Source organism: Carettochelys insculpta, chromosome 5 (genome assembly GCF_033958435.1).
Source record: "Carettochelys insculpta isolate YL-2023 chromosome 5, ASM3395843v1, whole genome shotgun sequence".
Taxonomy (NCBI): Eukaryota; Metazoa; Chordata; order Testudines; family Carettochelyidae; genus Carettochelys; species Carettochelys insculpta.
The window spans coordinates 117,423,899-117,440,831 of NC_134141.1; the positions used below are offsets into that span (position 1 = coordinate 117,423,899).

The following is a 16,933-nucleotide window of genomic DNA, read 5'->3' on the forward strand; positions in this document are numbered from 1 at the left end:
ACCGCGACCAAACCCCGCCATCGTAGGACAAAAACAATCACAGGTACTGCGGGGACGGGGTCGTAAAAAGCGCTTCCGGGTCAGGGGCTGTGCCGGCCGCTTCGCCGTTGGCTACTGGGGGCGTGACCTTCCCGCGGAAGGGGTGGAGCGGAGGCGGCCATTTTGTGCGGAGTGTATAAGGCGCCGGCGGCAGCAGCCGAAGGAGACGTCCTCGCACTCGTCCCTCAGCTCGGCAAGATGCTCTCAGTCCGCGTGGCTGCTGCCCTCGCCCGCTCCCTGCCCAGGCAGGCCGGCCTGGTGAGAGCGCGTCGGGCGCCGGGCGGACGCTCCGTGGCCGCCATCTTGCAGCCCGGGCCTCGGGTGACATTGAGCGGAGTCCGGTGGGCAGCTGTCCCCCGGCCTGGAGCTGCGGGGTGGCGGGAGGAGACGTTTGGGGGCTGGGAGCGTGAGCACGGTGTAGCCTAGAGGCTCCCCCCCGACATGCTTCGCTGCTATGTAAGGCTGCTCCTGTGCGCTGGCGACCCAGCGCCCTTCTGAGGCTTAACACTGCCCTTCCCAGCTCGGAGCAGGCGGCCTGGGAGTCCCCGTGGGGTGGTGAGCAGGGATCTCTGAGGTTACACCGCCTCAGGCCGTGACCCTGGTGAAAGTGATTCAGGGGTCGGGGTGGCTTCCCAGTCTTCCTGGCCTGGCATTTGGTTATGTTCAAGGTCGTTTGGTGAGCCTGAGCACTGCTGTATGGTTGGTCTGGTCTGCCTTTGTCGTGCTACTTGGCTTTTACCCAAACTCGTGCAAAGAACAAATGTCTCAGATGGGTAGAGATGTTAGTTTGTGGTCCTATGCTTGATAAGTGTTTCCTTTTGTTATATTAGTGCGAATATATGGCCCTACTTCTGCATTTCCACTATCGTGCATTTTGGGAAGTGGATTTTACCCACCAAAGCTTATGCCCAAATAAATCTGTTAGTCTTTCAGTGTCACAGGACTCCTGGTAAAGAAGAAAGTGATTGCTCACAAACTGATGTGGTTATGCTCTTGCTTAAAGCAATGCTGGGAGGTGTTCGTGTACTGCAGTGAACAAAATAGATTCCAAATGGAAAAATACATAAAGTAAATTAAAAATGGGGATTCTTTACTTGCTCTGTTTAATTTCACTAATGTTGGGCCTGGTCCTGCAAACTCATGATGGCAGCCTAGTGAAGTCAGTGGGCCTCTGCATAGGGCACTAAGAAGCAACTTGTGAAACTGAGGAATTAGCTGTTGGATTTTTCTCTGGAAATCTTGTACATGCAGGTAGCTTTCAAGGTGTGGGTGTCCTTTAAAATTGTGTTCCTGTTTCACGTTTTACATAATCAATAGAAACCAACAATAAATTGACTCTTCAAATATGACTTTTGCTGTGTTAGGTTTCCAGAAATGCCCTGGGAGCAACATTTGTTGCTACAAGGAACTTCCATGCCTCCAAACCCAATCTTCAAAAAGTTGGTGAGTCCAAAGGAACTTAGAATAAGACATGCCTTCCAAATGTTACAGGTTCACATTTGATAACTAAAGGGTGATGGTGACAGCAAGTAGGAAGATGATCTTTCCATACAAGTTCTACTTTTCAGTTTGTGATTAGGTTTTGCATCTTGCTCTGTGGAGATTTGTTTATTTCAAACTGTTTTAGAATCTTAGTGTCCATCCACTTCTGAAGTAGCAGCCGTTCTGAAGAAGTAGCCACTATAGTGGTTTCTGCTATAGAGAACTAGCTACATTATTCTGAAAATGCATTGTTCAAGCCAACTAGCCATATGTGGTTAGTGACTAGCATGTTTGACCCCAGGTTCAAATCTGTATGTTGTTTTGAGTGACCTTGGCCAATTGTTAATGGTATGCTCTAGCTAGAGGGAATGGTACAGTAGATCTAAACATCAGTTCTGGGGCACATAGACTACAATTTCAAATGCAGATGTCTGGTCGAGTTCTGGCATACCCAGGAAGTCTCATAGTGATCCTCAACAGCAAAAGACTACATTGGCTTGTTCGTGTGAGAAGAATGGGTGATGAACATTTTCTCAAAGAAATCCTTTTCAGTGAACTGTCATGTGAGTTGAGAACAAGAGGAAGATCAATGATGTGTGCAGAAATGCTATGAAAAAATTTAACGTAGATTCAGAATCCAGGGAATCTACATCATCAGATTGAAATACCTGGCAATGACTGCTGTGACAGGGTACGTCATCCTTTGATAGTATATGTGCAAGCCATGCAAAAGAATTCATCTTAGAAGGAAAGGCTCTCAGACTGAAGAATTTGGAAATAAACTGTTGTTGCATTCGACCATGCAAATCAATACTGAATGGATAAGCCATGCGAGAAGTTGCAGATTCAAACGCTGCCCATAGATCCTCACCGCTGCTGCTAATCAACATTTCTCAAGACAAAAAGGGGTCATCTATAGAATACATGGAACTGAAGATTGAATTTAGTCCTTCTAAAAAGAGTACCATGTGGAAAAGTCTTAGGGCAGGTTTTAGGTCCACACTAGACTTTGAACTCAATCCTAGATACGTGAATTCCAGCTACACAATTTCAGCTATGGTAATTGTGTAGCTGGAATTCACGTATCTATGACTGACTGACTTATTTGGCCCTCCTCACTGAGGGAGGTCAGGGGAAGAACCTCCCCTACACCTCACAAGGATGAGTACAGGGGTGACCGACCCTGGTAGTTGGATTTTTGCATGTCCCTACTACGTGCACAAAATAGGACCCTGGAAGATGGACTTGACCTGGTTGTTCTTCCAGTAAGTGCAGGTCTACTCTCAAATCCCAGGTTCCTTCCTACTAGAACTCAAGGGTTTTTTTTGTTTTTTTTTTCAAGAATTTCTCGGGTCTGACAGTGTCCTTGGTCATAGTTTCCCAGTTCCCCCAGCAGTGTTTTTTTTTTTTTTGACTAGTTGGCTCTGTTTTCTCAATGCTGCTATATTTGACCTAATTAAGTGGTTTAACATCTTTCAGGATGAATGACTTTGAAATGTAAATATCTTAATAGCATAGGCCTAGTTTGTTTACTTTGGTGCAAATTTTTTTCTCTTAGTTGGGCAGTGTACATAGGCAATGTCTAAAACACATCTAGATATGATGATAATATAGTCTTTTGTTTTAATCTGTTTAATGTAACTAGATGTCTTAGCTCCATGAGAGCTGGGTTATGTAAAATTGCCAAACAAAGACAAAAAGCTTGTAACAAAAGATGTTTTGATTAAATCTTGCTTTATTAATTATTATTCTTTTGTCTTTTGCAATAGTTTTGCAAAAAATTATTGTGGCTTGCAAAGCAAGGGAAGATTAAAATAATGAAAATAAACAATTCAGTTTTTCGGTTATGCTTCCATGTAATGTATTATGTTGCTACAGTCTTGAGTTGTGAGTTTTAGAGGAATGTTCAATTTTTAAACTGTTTTAGGAATACTACTTCTGAGTTTTCTTGTCAAAACCTAATTTCTGCACCTACAGAATCTTAATGTACCTGGTCCAAGTAAAAGCTGTACTACAGTAGATCTCAGTTTTAGGTTTGCTAACTGGATTAGCACAGGTGCTACCAAAATAAGCCCCACAGCACCTACTCACTACCTGTTGAGTAGTTCTAATATGCTCAGTGGGTCCAAATCTACTGCTCTTTTTTTTGTGGACAATTAGGTGCTCCCATCTTAATACATTCCCACCAGCTTCATTCCTAAATTCATCATGCTGCCTCATACAGGTACTATGCTGTTACCCCAACAGAAAACTGCCATTTACAAATGAGTAGCTATGACTACCATGAGTGGTTTCTCCCCAGTAGTTCTAACAAACAGTTGTGTCCAGGGTCTTGCATAGTGTGTACCATTATGCCTGGTTTTTGTATGAATTGAGTAGTATACAAGAACATAAACTGTTTAAACAAGGTCCTGTTCCAGTTTTAAAATTGTTCATTCTTACTAGGCACTGCTGAGGTATCCTCTATTCTTGAGGAACGTATCTTAGGAGCTGATACCTCTGTTGAGCTGGAGGAGACTGGACGTGTGCTATCCATTGGTGATGGTATTGCCCGCGTTTACGGTCTAAGGAATGTACAAGCAGAAGAAATGGTGGAATTCTCATCTGGACTCAAGGTAAAGTTGATACACTCAGACTGAAACAAAGCTTTCAGTTTTCTGTCATGGTGTTGAAAGTGTCATTGGAACTTTGGGAGATTCTGCTTGATAAGGTACTGTGTGGTAGCACATTTATCTTCATATGTGAGTGCAGTGAATGTTTTGAGTAATGTTTATGGTGGAGAGCAGAATTTAAATTAGAATCTGAAAAGTTATGGTTTTAGAGTGTTGGTGTTTCCTGCAAATGTCTTGCTTCTTTGATATTTCTTTCCATTGATTAGTCTTAAGATGGAAAAAAAACACTAGAGCTGCGTCTACACGTGCACGCTACTTCGAAGTAGCGGCACCAACTTCGACGTTAGGCGGCGAGACGTCGAAGTCGCTAACCTCATGAGGAGATAGGAATAGCGCCCTACTTCGACGTTGAACGTCGAAGTAGGGACTGTGTAGACGATCCGCGTCCCGCAACGTCGAAATTGCTGGGTCCTCCATGGCGGCCATCAGCTGGGGGGTTGAGAGATGCTCTCTCTCCAGCCCCTGCGGGGCTCTATGGTCACTGTGGGCAGCAGCCCTTAGCCCAGGGCTTCTGGCTGCTTCTGCAGCAGCTGGGGATCTATGCTGCAGGCACAGGGTCTGCAACCAGTTGTCAGCTCTGTGTATCTTGTGGTGTTTAGTGCAACTGTGTCTGGGAGGGGCCCTTTAAGGGAGCGGCTGGCTGTTGAGTCCGCCCTGTGACCCTGTCTGCAGCTGTGCCTGGCATCCCTATTTCGATGTGTGCTACTTTGACGTGTAGACGTTCCCTTGCTGCGCCTATTTCGATGTTGGGCTGAGCAACGTCGAAGTTGAACATCGACGTTGCCGGCCCTGGAGGATGTGTAGACGTTATTCATCGAAATAGACTATTTCGATTTCGCAACATCGAAATAAGCTATTTCGATGTTGTCTGCACGTGTAGACGTAGCCTAGGTGAACTTGCGGGTCAGAAGGAGGGGATTTCTGAGTTTCCAGGATGGTTTTAGTTCAGTATGGTAATTTAAGTCACAAGGTTAAATGCAGTGCATAGTTATTAACTGGATTTTTTTAATCAAGACTATAGTTCCAGTATGAACAAAGTGAGCTGGGCATAATGTTTTGTTACTTGCAACACTTGGGTGGTTAGTAGCATCTAAACTGAGTTTTCCATATGGCTGTTTTCCTCAAAATAATGAGGGGGATGAGCTTGGGAGTAGAACCCTGTGTTTGAAGGAGTGATGGAGCTCTTAATATAACTGGATGGTCGCCAACCTAGCTCAGTGAACAGTTTTTTCTTTTTTTAATTTTAAAGATTTGACAAACAAACTTCCCAGGAAAAGTCATGCAGCAAGTGCACCAAAACTTTTTAAAGGGGGAGTTGTTCACTTCCTTTGAACTGAGCATATAAAAATGAGCGTACAAGGTAAGACCAAGGATCTAGCCTAGTATCCTGCCTTCCGACTGGCCAGTGCCATGTGGTTCAGAGGGAATGAACAGAAGAGGACAGTTATCCTAGTGATTCACACCCTGTTGTCTAGATACGGGCAGTGAGAAGCTTACAGGCAGTCAGACCATGGGGTTGGGTCTCTGATCATCTTGGCTGATAGTCATTATGGACCTATTCTCCATGAACTTAACTAATCTTTTTTTTTTTTTTAAAAAACCACTTACACTTGTGGCCTTTACACTCCATGTGTTACTGTGTTCTGTGAAGCACTTCCATCTTTTTAAAACATAATATTTAAGTAATACCGTGGATTTATGTAGTGACTATATTTGCTATCCTACTCCTTATCCCTTTCTTAACTGTTCCTAACATTGTTAGCTTTGACTGCTGCTGCATGTGGAGCAGACTGTTTTTTTGAGAGAACTATCCATAACCAACATCTTCTGTGGTAACAGTTAACTTGGATCCTGTTATAGATGTATAGTTGGGCTTGTTTTCTGATGTGCACAACTTTGCATTCTTAGTGCCTTGTCATTAATTGAAAACGTGACTCCTGGAAATCCCTCTAACTTTAGAAAAGCTTGATTTATAAATGGGGCAGCCTCAGTCTACCTTCTCTGGCAACTCTATCTGTGAAGACATGAACTCAGCTGTGTTTAGGCCTGTTGCCATTCAAAATATCTCTATTTTTTTTTTTGTAACTCTTAATATCTGAAACTACAAGAAGTGACTGACTTCCTGGCTGCATCATGGTTTTTTTTTTTTTTTTTTTTTTTTTTTTTTAGGGTATGTCCCTGAACTTGGAACCTGACAATGTTGGTGTTGTCGTGTTTGGTAATGACAGACTGATCAAGGAGGGGGACATTGTGAAGAGGACCGGTGCCATTGTGGATGTCCCAGTTGGGGATGAGCTGTTGGGCCGTGTGGTAGATGCTCTGGGTAATGCCATTGATGGAAAGGTAAATGTGGCAAATGCTTGTGTAATGTACATTTGTCTAATGTACATAGTGACAGATGCTTTGGCAATAACTGCAGGGTTTCTTTTGCTTGCAAGGGTCCGATTACCTCTAAGACACGTAGGAGAGTTGGTCTCAAGGCTCCTGGGATCATTCCCAGAATCTCTGTGCGTGAGCCCATGCAAACTGGCATCAAGGCTGTCGATAGTTTGGTACCTATTGGTCGTGGCCAGCGTGAATTGATCATTGGTGATCGACAGACTGGGTAAGCAATTAATGTCTTCTGAAACTTGTTGACTAATGTTCAAGTTGCTAGGAAGGTGTTTATCTATGGAAGAAAAGGTGTGGAATATACAATAATCAGTACATATGGGGGGAAGAAAACTAAATTAGATCAATTCATCCCATATGAGTTCTCTTCTACTTTGCAGCAAAACTTCAATTGCTATTGATACGATCATCAACCAGAAACGATTTAATGATGGAACTGATGAGAAAAAGAAACTGTACTGTATATATGTGGCAATTGGTCAAAAGAGATCTACCGTTGCTCAGCTCGTGAAGAGGCTTACTGATGCAGGTATAAAGAATTGGAGAAAATACTGGAAATCTTTCAAGTGTCTTTTGCAGTTCAGCTTTTACACTGTTAAACTCATTTAATGAGTTTACAAGCAAATTTGAGTAATGCGAGCATATGAAATGTCGTCAGAGTGCACAAATTTCCAAAGACCAAACTTCATTGAATCTGCTGCACAAGAAAAGAACCAGCTTGACTTCAGATTCCCAGACTGTTTGTTTCTGTAGGGCTTCCAGTTGGCAAAAATATAAAAATATGTATTAATAGAATCTACTTTCCTTGGAAGCTGCTGAGGCAAGCAAGGATCCTGACAGTGTTCATTAGGTGGCTTTTACAAGTAGAACTACGCTATTGATTTCAGTTTCCAGCCAGACCTTTTTGTCACTAGGCTGGTTAACTGTACCTGAGATGCTGTGCATTGTTGACGCTTCATAAAATAAGCAACTTGTGGCTATGCTTTGTGCCCAAGTAGAGCTTGCACAAAATGGGGCCTTAAGAGTCTGATAGTAGGTGAGGCTGTAGTCTCGGGGTTAGTAAGTACAGACAGAGCTATAAAAGCATATTCACTTTGCTTATCTGTTTTGAAATTTAGTGGTCTTTCACTGCTATTTGAAAAACATCCAACACTGGCTGTAGAGCTGCCCAACTTGTCTCCTTTATCATGCAGTGTCTACCCCAGGCAGCAGAGAAGATACGGTACACTATCACTGTTCTGTAGTCTCATGGAGCAAAGGACAGCATTACAACTGTTTTGCAGGAACTGCTGCCTTGGGGTTGCTTAAAGGAGGAGCCCTTACTCTTCTATTTCAAGCAGACTACATAATGCCATAGCAGCAGCTTCACTTCAGTTTAAGCTATAAACATTGGAGGGAAGCCAAAACAGTGATTGAATTAGAGACCAGACTTAATAGCCATTATAACAAATTTGTATAGGCTTTTTATCCTCTTCTATCCAGAGGAAAATAAGTTGTCAATTTTTAAATAGTAAGACAGTCTTGCTTTTCAGTCTGTGCATCTTAATTTGAGATTGGGGATTTGACCACCACTTAAAGTACCTGTAAATGCTTATCGTAGGCCATTCTTAAACAAACCTATCCTGATGGAAACTGTTTTGTTACATATTCCCCATCTGGCATCAGTAACTGAATTGTACTTTTTGTATTGGAGCAGTAACTGTTGGCAAATAATGTGGTCTCAGATGTCTATTCTCGAACAGGGATATGTAATCTTAGACATTGCTAAGCAAAATAGCATCAATAACTCAACAAACTTTCTCTCTAGATGCCATGAAGTATACTATTGTGGTTTCTGCAACAGCATCAGATGCAGCTCCCCTTCAGTATCTGGCTCCTTATTCTGGTTGCTCTATGGGGGAATACTTCCGAGACAATGGAAAACATGCTCTCATCATTTATGATGATTTATCTAAACAGGTACAATGAAATACTCTGACAGCTTTGAGAACTTCACACTGAAGTATAAACACAATTTAGAATTGTCATTAAAATTAAAGACTTTTTTCCTTATTATACAGGCTGTTGCCTACCGTCAGATGTCTCTGCTGCTGCGACGTCCACCTGGTCGTGAGGCCTATCCTGGGGATGTGTTCTACTTGCACTCTCGTCTCTTGGAGAGAGCAGCCAAAATGAATGATTCCTTTGGAGGTGGCTCCCTGACTGCCCTTCCAGTCATTGAGACTCAGGCTGGTGATGTGTCAGCCTACATTCCTACTAACGTAATCTCCATCACTGATGGACAGGTAGGACATTTTCTTGTGTGCTAGCGATCTACTAAATCAGATATGCACTTTAATAAGAGTGCATAAGTCTGTTAGTATCTAGTTAGAAACTCCAGAAATTTGTCTTCGCAGATCTTCTTGGAAACAGAACTCTTCTACAAAGGTATCCGTCCAGCCATCAATGTTGGGCTGTCTGTTTCCCGTGTGGGTTCTGCTGCCCAGACCAGAGCCATGAAGCAGGTGAGCAGATGATACCAGAACACTTGCTTGAAATCTTCCTTTGTGTCCTACCCTGTATTCATGTTTACCTACTTTACAAGGATTTAAGATAGCAACATGAAAGTAACTGCACAGTAAAACTGGTTTCGTTATTCATTTACCTAAAACCAGTTGTAAATATACTAATTGTAAATGCTAAAAGAATGAACCTCAAGAAGCTGGCGTCACATTCAATTTTTGTAAATATTGGTGTAGTTATAGAAATTCCTGTTCCTATCCTCACTTAAGACATGATGAAATCAAACTAGTGTCCAGCTATTGTCTCTGAATCTATACCTGAAGGTAGTATCTGATGAGACTTGGGGTGGGGGTCTGTACAACTTCTTTTCTACGTGAAGAGGTACTCGTGTCAAACTCATCTGGGTTCTCAGATACTCGTTCTTAGATACTAGTAGCAAAGATTAAGGTGGAACACTAAAAATCACTCTTGTTTGGAATTATACCTATCATATGGACATAAAATGAACTGATGTTGCTCTGTGAGCTTTCTAAGGAAGATAAATTTTGTGGTTTTAGCCACTTGCAAAATGGTGTGTAAAATCAAACCAAGTAACTTTTCTTGCATTTTAGGTGGCCGGTACCATGAAACTGGAATTGGCTCAATATCGTGAAGTAGCTGCTTTTGCTCAGTTTGGATCTGATTTGGATGCTGCTACTCAACAACTACTGAATCGTGGCGTGCGTCTGACAGAGCTCCTCAAACAAGGACAGTATGGTGAGTTCCCTGACTTTATACAATGCTTAACTATATGGGCAAGAAGAACAAGTCTGGGTTGGTAGCAAGGTCAGCTGGTGTGAAATACTTCATCCTTGATGTCTGATCAGCCAGGGCTTGTAGGGTGACTTCTGGTTCTGTTTTGGTGTTGCTGGACCACTAGAAGCTTCTGAGGACTAATCGGGGCAGGCCAGGGTCTGACTACAAATGCAGTAACTTAATCACAGCTACAGCTTTGTTAGGTGCAGAAAGCACAAAATGCAGTCTGCATGAGTTTTTGAATCATCTCATTACAGATGTGTAGGAGCCCCATGAGAACTCGCTGCATAACACTGAGCTGTATTGTTCTGAGGTGGAAATACAGGCTGGCTAACACCACTTTTCTCTCTGCAGCTCCTATGGCTATTGAGGAACAGGTCGCAGTCATCTATGCTGGTGTAAGAGGTCACTTGGACAAACTGGAGCCCAGCAAAATCACAAAATTTGAGAGTTCTTTCCTAGCCCATGTTCTGAGCCAGCACCAGGCCCTTCTTGCCACAATCAGGTATGTGGATCTTGAGCACATGTTTTTCAACTACTGTAATGCTGAAGTACTCTAACATACAAAGATTCTTATTGCTTTGTAACAGTGAAGTCTTGAACATTGAAATTGGATTTTTAATTGTGGGTAGTCATGTTTCAAGTGTTTACTCCATCTTTTTATGCCCAAGATCGCTTTCTGAATTGAAGAGCAACTCAAAATTCTGCCCTGCTCCTCTCACTTGTTCTCCCCCAACACTCACTTTTTTACTGGTTTGGTAGGAGATATGGGCTCTCAGCTGGGGCTGAGAAGTTTGCAGTGGGTGGGCATGGGGGGTGGAGGGGGAAAGAGGCTCTGAGCTTAGGTGGTGAAAGGATTGGAGTGCAGGAGGGGCTGATGAGTGCAAGGTGTAGGGGAGTTTACGTTCAGGAGTGGGCTTCAGGTTGTGGCAGAGGATGGGTTGTTAGATGCAGGAGGCAGCTGGGAGTTGGTGTGTGGCCTCCCAGTGAGTAGCTCTTGGCATGGGTGGCTACCAGTTGACAGTGCAGCAAGGCTGAGGCAGACTCCCTGCCTGTCCTGGCCGCGCACCACTCCTGGAAGGGACCAGTGTGCCCTGTGGGGCCGGGGGCATGTGGCTCTGTGCACTGCCTCCTCAGTTCCCATTGGCTACAGTTCCCCATTCCCAGCCAAGGGGAGCTGAGGGGGTGGTGGTTGCTGGCAAGGACCAGCATGCTGAGATTCCTGGCCCCCCTTCTCATACTTGCATGGCTGTGCTAACTGCTTGCTGGAACAGTCTGGCAATGTGATCCCAGGTTGCCTGCCGATTGCAATTGACTTTATATTCCCCAGGACTGACCAGTTGATAGTGACCACTGATTTTTGAAGGATAGAAATGGAGAGCATGTGATCTGGTCTTAAAGCATATTTAAAGCATCTTGAACTATCTTTAAGGAGATGTCACTGGCACCAAAGAGAAACTTATTTAACCTAGATACTGCATTTATGCCAGAAGTGTACTTTCTTTCTCACCATAACATCAGTGAGACCTCAGCAAATCTAAGAGTTTTTTTCCCAAAATAACATACTACCTTCAGTAGTATTTTCTAAAGTCTAACTCACCGCTTTACGCTTACATTCCTGCTCACTCGTTTGCTAACCTGCAACAGACCACTTCTGAGTTATCTAGAATCTTATCAGCTTGGATTTCTTTTTTGTCCAGGGGGAGGGGAGGCTAGGGAATCAACCAATCACTGGATCTGAAGTGTGATTCTTTGCTCCCCCTTCTCCTTCCAGGACTGATGGGAAGATCTCTGAGGAAACAGAAGCAAAGCTGAAAGAAATAGTCACAAACTTCCTGTCTACTTTTGAGGCATAAACTCGAAGTGTTCTAACCTGCCAGACTGTATGTCACTGATAATTGTATGGCTCAAACTCCTTCAGAAGTTTAAAGTATGTGTGACTTGACTGTACAGATATTTCATTGAAAATAAAAGGTTCCATGTAAAAAGTTGAAGATACTCAGTATAAACTGATGCTTTTCTCTCCAGGTGTTACAGTAGTGTGGATTTAACTAAAAACAAATGAACAAACAGAATTGAGATCTCCCCTAAAAATTTCCTTACTCAGTGATGCACTGTTTAACTCTGGACGGCCATGTGGAAAATATAATGCTCAAAGCTTGTTTATAAATTCAGATCAGTGTAGATGTAGCTTATGCAAACATCTATCACAGTAAGTCAGCCTAATGTATGCAACTCCTTCAGTTACGTGAAAACTGTTAAATATGCTTGACATACTATAGGCCAACCATCCACAGTATCTATATACAACCTTGGGTTAATGGGAGAATCTGTTCTCAGGTGGGCTGGAGTATCCAAGAGAGCATTGTTGGTTTTGACTGGTCTTCACTAATTCACTAAATCTGCAGAGCATTGATTAAAGCTATAGTGGGTAGATGCAGCCTTAGTCCACAAGTATTTTTTTCTACTCACGGCACCAAGAATCTATAGTCTAAAAGCCTATCTGGGTCCTTTTTTGCTCACTTGTCAATAGCAATAGGATCTGTAGGTGGAATGAAAACTGGGTACATGATAGGCTGTATGTGTAATAAACATCACCTGTTAGGCTAGTGAACACTACCAAACAGGCTGGTAGCAGGTGCCCAGATTATAGGTACCGGAAAGTACTTAACTCACTTTCTCCTATAGTTATATATACTGGCTTTTTAGGGTACGGTATATGTTTGATGCATACATTTAGGACTTTGTGAAGGGTGCAGTGAGTTAGGATTGCCTAGGAATCTGGAGTATGAAGCTGTCAAGATGCAGTTTTCATAGAATTTTAATTTTTTTTTAGTATAAACTTCCTCAGGAATAAATGAAGCTGTCAGCCCCTTTGTCCAGGCCTTAGTCCTGGATCTCTGAGCAGACTTGAGGCTAAATTAGCATTGCCTAAACAGGGAGACAAGTTACAGAAAGCACCAACAGAGGCATACCTATTGTAAATCCTGCTAGGGGCCTTCATGCTTATGTGCTCAAATGTACTGCAATCACCCTTGGTAACCATGGTCCTACTCTTACCAGTATGTGACTTCTGAGAAAATTGCTGGAGAAGCAGTATTCTGTTCCTAAAATAATTTACATAAAACTAGCACCTTTTTCTAATAAGATGGCTAATGCACAATATTCTGACTTTTAAATATATTGTGTTCTCCTTCCATCTTTATAAAGAGGTAGGGGTCATTTTAGCTGATATTCTCCAAACTTTGGAGAAAAATGAAATTAAACTACTTTTTAGAGTTTTTGGTATCCATCACCAGGAATGGAATTGTCAAAATAAATCCATTTTATAAAAACCCTAGTGCACTTGAGCCAAAATTACAACCTTTAGCATGTGCATGAATAAAATACATATCCCTAAAAGCTTTCAACCTCCTCAGTCTAGTCCAATATTCTGAAGAATTTGTGCCACAATATTCAGCTGCTTCATTCTTCTGCAAGTGTAAAATAGCATCAACTGTGCTAATACACTGTCAAAATTCTGTGTGGAGCAATCCTTCAGTATCTTAGCAGATTGGGATTTGTGGTTGAAAGATGTGGCTATTGGGACTCTGTATTTGACAGTGAAAACAGACTACTTGTATGTCAGCATAATATAAACGTTCGGGCTCTTGTAGGTGAACAAATTGCCACTGAACCTTCATAGGTCCTTGCTACACAGCATGTATGAAGACCTGCCCTCTGTAGCCCTTGTTTTCAAAGCATTAATCAATAGAGTGCTCCTGAAAGACAAGTGGGTAGTATCCTCTTCCTTGCAGATCAGTTCTGTGGCTCATCTTAACTGAAAGGATTGGTAATACTAGGGTAGTAGTGGGGAAAACTAGGGCGCTTGGGCCACATGCAGACCTTTTAATCCAGTGCTTGTGCTTAGGAATGGAGTCGGGGCTTGGATCACACCACATGTCATGGCTTGGGATGGATGCTGGACGCAGGGGCCTGTTCTCTCTCTGCTTCCTTTGGGCAGGGGAGGGTGTCAGGGTTCCCACACCGTGACCTGCCTCTGGTACTGGCTTCACAGCTCCCCTGTGTCAGGAATAGCAGTTGATGATGATAGCTGTAGAGGTGGAGCCTGCAGATAGCCAGGCAGCTTTCCACACTGACCTATGCTTCTGCACAGGAGCTAGAGAGCTGCTGGGGGACTTGCTGATGCTTTCAGGAGCTGCGTGAGATAAGTGCCCCCTAGACCCAGAGTCCTTACCCCTTTCCATGTTCCATCGCTCTGGCCCCAGTGCTTATCCCCCATACTCTGAACCCTTAAATCCAGGCCAGGAGTGCCCTCCACTAACCCCAAACTCCTCAGCCAGAGGTTGAGCCCTTGTGTCCCACCCTTACCCAGCACTGACCCCCTCCTGCCCTACAAATCCATCAATCCCAGCTGGGAGTACCTGCCTATACCCCAAACCCCCTCATTCCCAGAGTCTGCACCCCTAGCTGGAACCCTCACCCCCTCAATTTCATGAGCATTCATGGCCTGCCATACAATTTTGATACCAAAATGTGGCTGTGAGGCCAAAATGTTTGCTCTCCCCTGGGTTAGGGGTAGGGTGCCCCTCGCTCCCAGATCTTTTTTGCTGCCAACTTCCCAGTTTCCACCATTCTACAGGGACTGGTTGCAGAGCACATAAACTTTTTTTGTTACGTGAGAGGATTATTTGGTATTCTCTAGCTGCATTGGTGTATGCTGAGGTGTGTGCGCACTCTGGTGCAGTGGTTCTCAACCCATTTACCGTTGTGGGCCACATATGCAAGTTCCTCTGTTACATGGGCTGTGTCATCACAATATATACACTAACTGCATGCTCCTGAGGATGTGTTAAACAGGCTGTGGCTGTGTGCTGCTTGGGCTATGAGTTGAGACCTATTGGTCTGATGCAGGGATGTCCAACACATGGCCTGTGGGCCAGAATGTGGCTGGCAGAGCCTTTTATCCAGCCCATGCAGGGAGCAGCAGTGCCAATTTAAAAGTTGTCTGTGCAGCTCTGAGCTGTAAGTGGCTCTTTAAGGAGCCATTTGCCACTCCTGCCTCTGGTTCCCAGTCTCTCCCCTGCCATGCTGAAATGGAACTCAGTTTAGTTGATTTAACGGCTGCTAGAAGAGATCTGGCTGTTAAACCAATTCAGTCTCATTATTTCAGTGCGGCAGGGCAGGGAACTACCCCTGCCACGCTGTATGTGGGGGGAGCTATACAGCCCTGCAGACAAGCAGACAGTGGGTTGGCAGCACCCTGAGTTCCTCTGTAAGGGAAATTAATCCTGGGTTTGGGGCTGCGAAAGGTTAACCCAGGGGGCAGGGGCAGTTTGGAGCTATTTTGTGATCAGCTGCTGAAACATGGAAAAAAATTGCCATAATGAAAAAAGGTTGGCCACTCCTCGGTGTATAGTAATACTGGGGACTATGAGAAGAACTTGACCCTTTCAAAGTCTGATGCTGTCTACCATTGGCACACTTTGGGGCGAGTGCCAATTCTGTTTCCTTGTTATGGTGAGTGCCTCATATTAAATAACACTTAGAGGCATGGAAAAATGTAAATAGTCTCAGAGAGGTAGCCTGGTTAGGCCGTAGCTTCACAAATAACAAGTGGTCCTGTGGTACCTGAGAGACTAACAAATTAGGACTTTGGGGCTACAGAGTTGTTTTGATACAGCAGCTGTTATTTTTAAATAACTGCTAGCATCGAGACAATGCATGTGTCATTTCAAAATAAATTTGAAATGGCTGGTGTGTCATTTTGAAATCAATAGCCCTCATTGCAGGAGGAGTAATGCCTATTTCAAAATAGGTACTATTATGAGAATAGTGCTATTTTGATATCAGCCATAACTGTGCCCAATGGCTCCATTTCAAAATAGCGCTGTGTCCCCGGAAATGCTATTTCAATATAGCTGGGTGCTATTTTGAAATGCATTTTGTATATAGCTGTGTTGTATTTCAAAATAAGATGTTTCAAAACCTCTCTAGCATAGCCCTCCCTGGAAAGCTAGCTGGAAAGTCAAGTGATAGGCTTTGACCACAGGATGGCGCTAGACAGCTAACAATGCTGTTCACTGTGGAGGTGCACTGGACCAGGGGAACCTGTTAGAAACAGGATTGCTGAACCCAGTGGGGGTGACACAGCTGAGATTCACAAGTTGAGGCCTGTGTCTTTTGTCTACACAAGGTGCTCATGCTCTCTCTGTTTACTGGTATATAATCATAAGCCCCTGTTGCATTAGGCATACTGTAGGTAGTCTAGTAACAGAGAGGAAGCTGTGCTAGTCTATACACTATCAAAACAAAAAGCAGTCAAGTAGCACTTTAAAGACTAGCAAAATAGTTTATTAGGTGAGCTTTCGTGGGACAGAGCCACTTCTTCAGACCATAGCCAGACCAGAACAGACTCAATATTTAAGGCACAGAGAACCAAAAACAGTAAGCGAGGAGGACAAGTAAGCTTGTAAGTAAGTAAGTACTTGTAAGTAAGTAAGTAGTAAGCTTGTCCTCCTCGCTTACTGTTTTTGGTTCTCTGTGCCTTAAATATTGAGTCTGTTCTGGTCTGGCTATGGTCTGAAGAAGTGGCTCTGTCCCACGAAAGCTCACCTAATAAACTATTTTGCTAGTCTTTAAAGTGCTACTTGACTGCTTTTTGTTTTTGTAGGTAGTCTGTGGTGTCTGATGATGTCCTGAGCTTGAGAGGACATACAAACACAGTACTGAAGAACATGTCTGAGGGTTACTCATAAAGCCTGTACATATGCTCAGAATCTGAAGAAGTGGGACTTACCATGAAAGATTGTTACCTAATAAATATAATCGTTAGTCTTTAAGATGCTACAGGACTGCTTGTTTTGTTTTGCCCTGTACAGCTATTAATACTCTTAATCCTGGGAATCAAATGCTGCTGAAGAACAAACTATTGTGTATCTCTGCAGTAGACTAGATTTCACCACCCTGCAGGAATCTTGAGTAGGGCCCTAAGCTAGGAACCTTCTGGATCCTCCCCAACCAGTGTAAGGCTGGGAACACTGCAGTTACCA

The 16,933-nt window shown here is 43.4% G+C and overlaps 1 protein-coding gene across 1 annotated transcript; it reads left to right on the forward strand.

Annotated features, from left to right (window-relative positions):
- The first annotated feature begins 153 nt into the window (after positions 1–153).
- On the forward strand, positions 154–11,875 carry ATP5F1A (ATP synthase F1 subunit alpha). Its single transcript, XM_074995826.1, has 12 exons — positions 154–297; positions 1,404–1,482; positions 3,967–4,136; positions 6,363–6,536; positions 6,632–6,798; positions 6,965–7,113; positions 8,392–8,543; positions 8,645–8,869; positions 8,981–9,088; positions 9,698–9,842; positions 10,236–10,386; positions 11,656–11,875. Exons 1-12 carry the CDS (start codon positions 238–240, stop codon positions 11,735–11,737), a joined length of 1,662 nt encoding a protein of 553 aa, XP_074851927.1. The 5' UTR covers positions 154–237; the 3' UTR covers positions 11,738–11,875.
- Positions 11,876–16,933: the final 5,058 nt, after the last annotated feature.

Coding starts and splice junctions, on each gene's coding strand:
- ATP5F1A (XM_074995826.1), top strand. CDS start 238: ATGCTCTCAGTCCGCGTGGCTGCTGCCCTCGCCCGCTCCCTGCCCAGG. Junction 4,137..6,362: donor AATTCTCATCTGGACTCAAG/GTAAAGTTGATA, acceptor TTTTTTTTTTAG/GGTATGTCCCTGAACTTGGA. Junction 9,843..10,235: donor CCTCAAACAAGGACAGTATG/GTGAGTTCCCTG, acceptor TTCTCTCTGCAG/CTCCTATGGCTATTGAGGAA.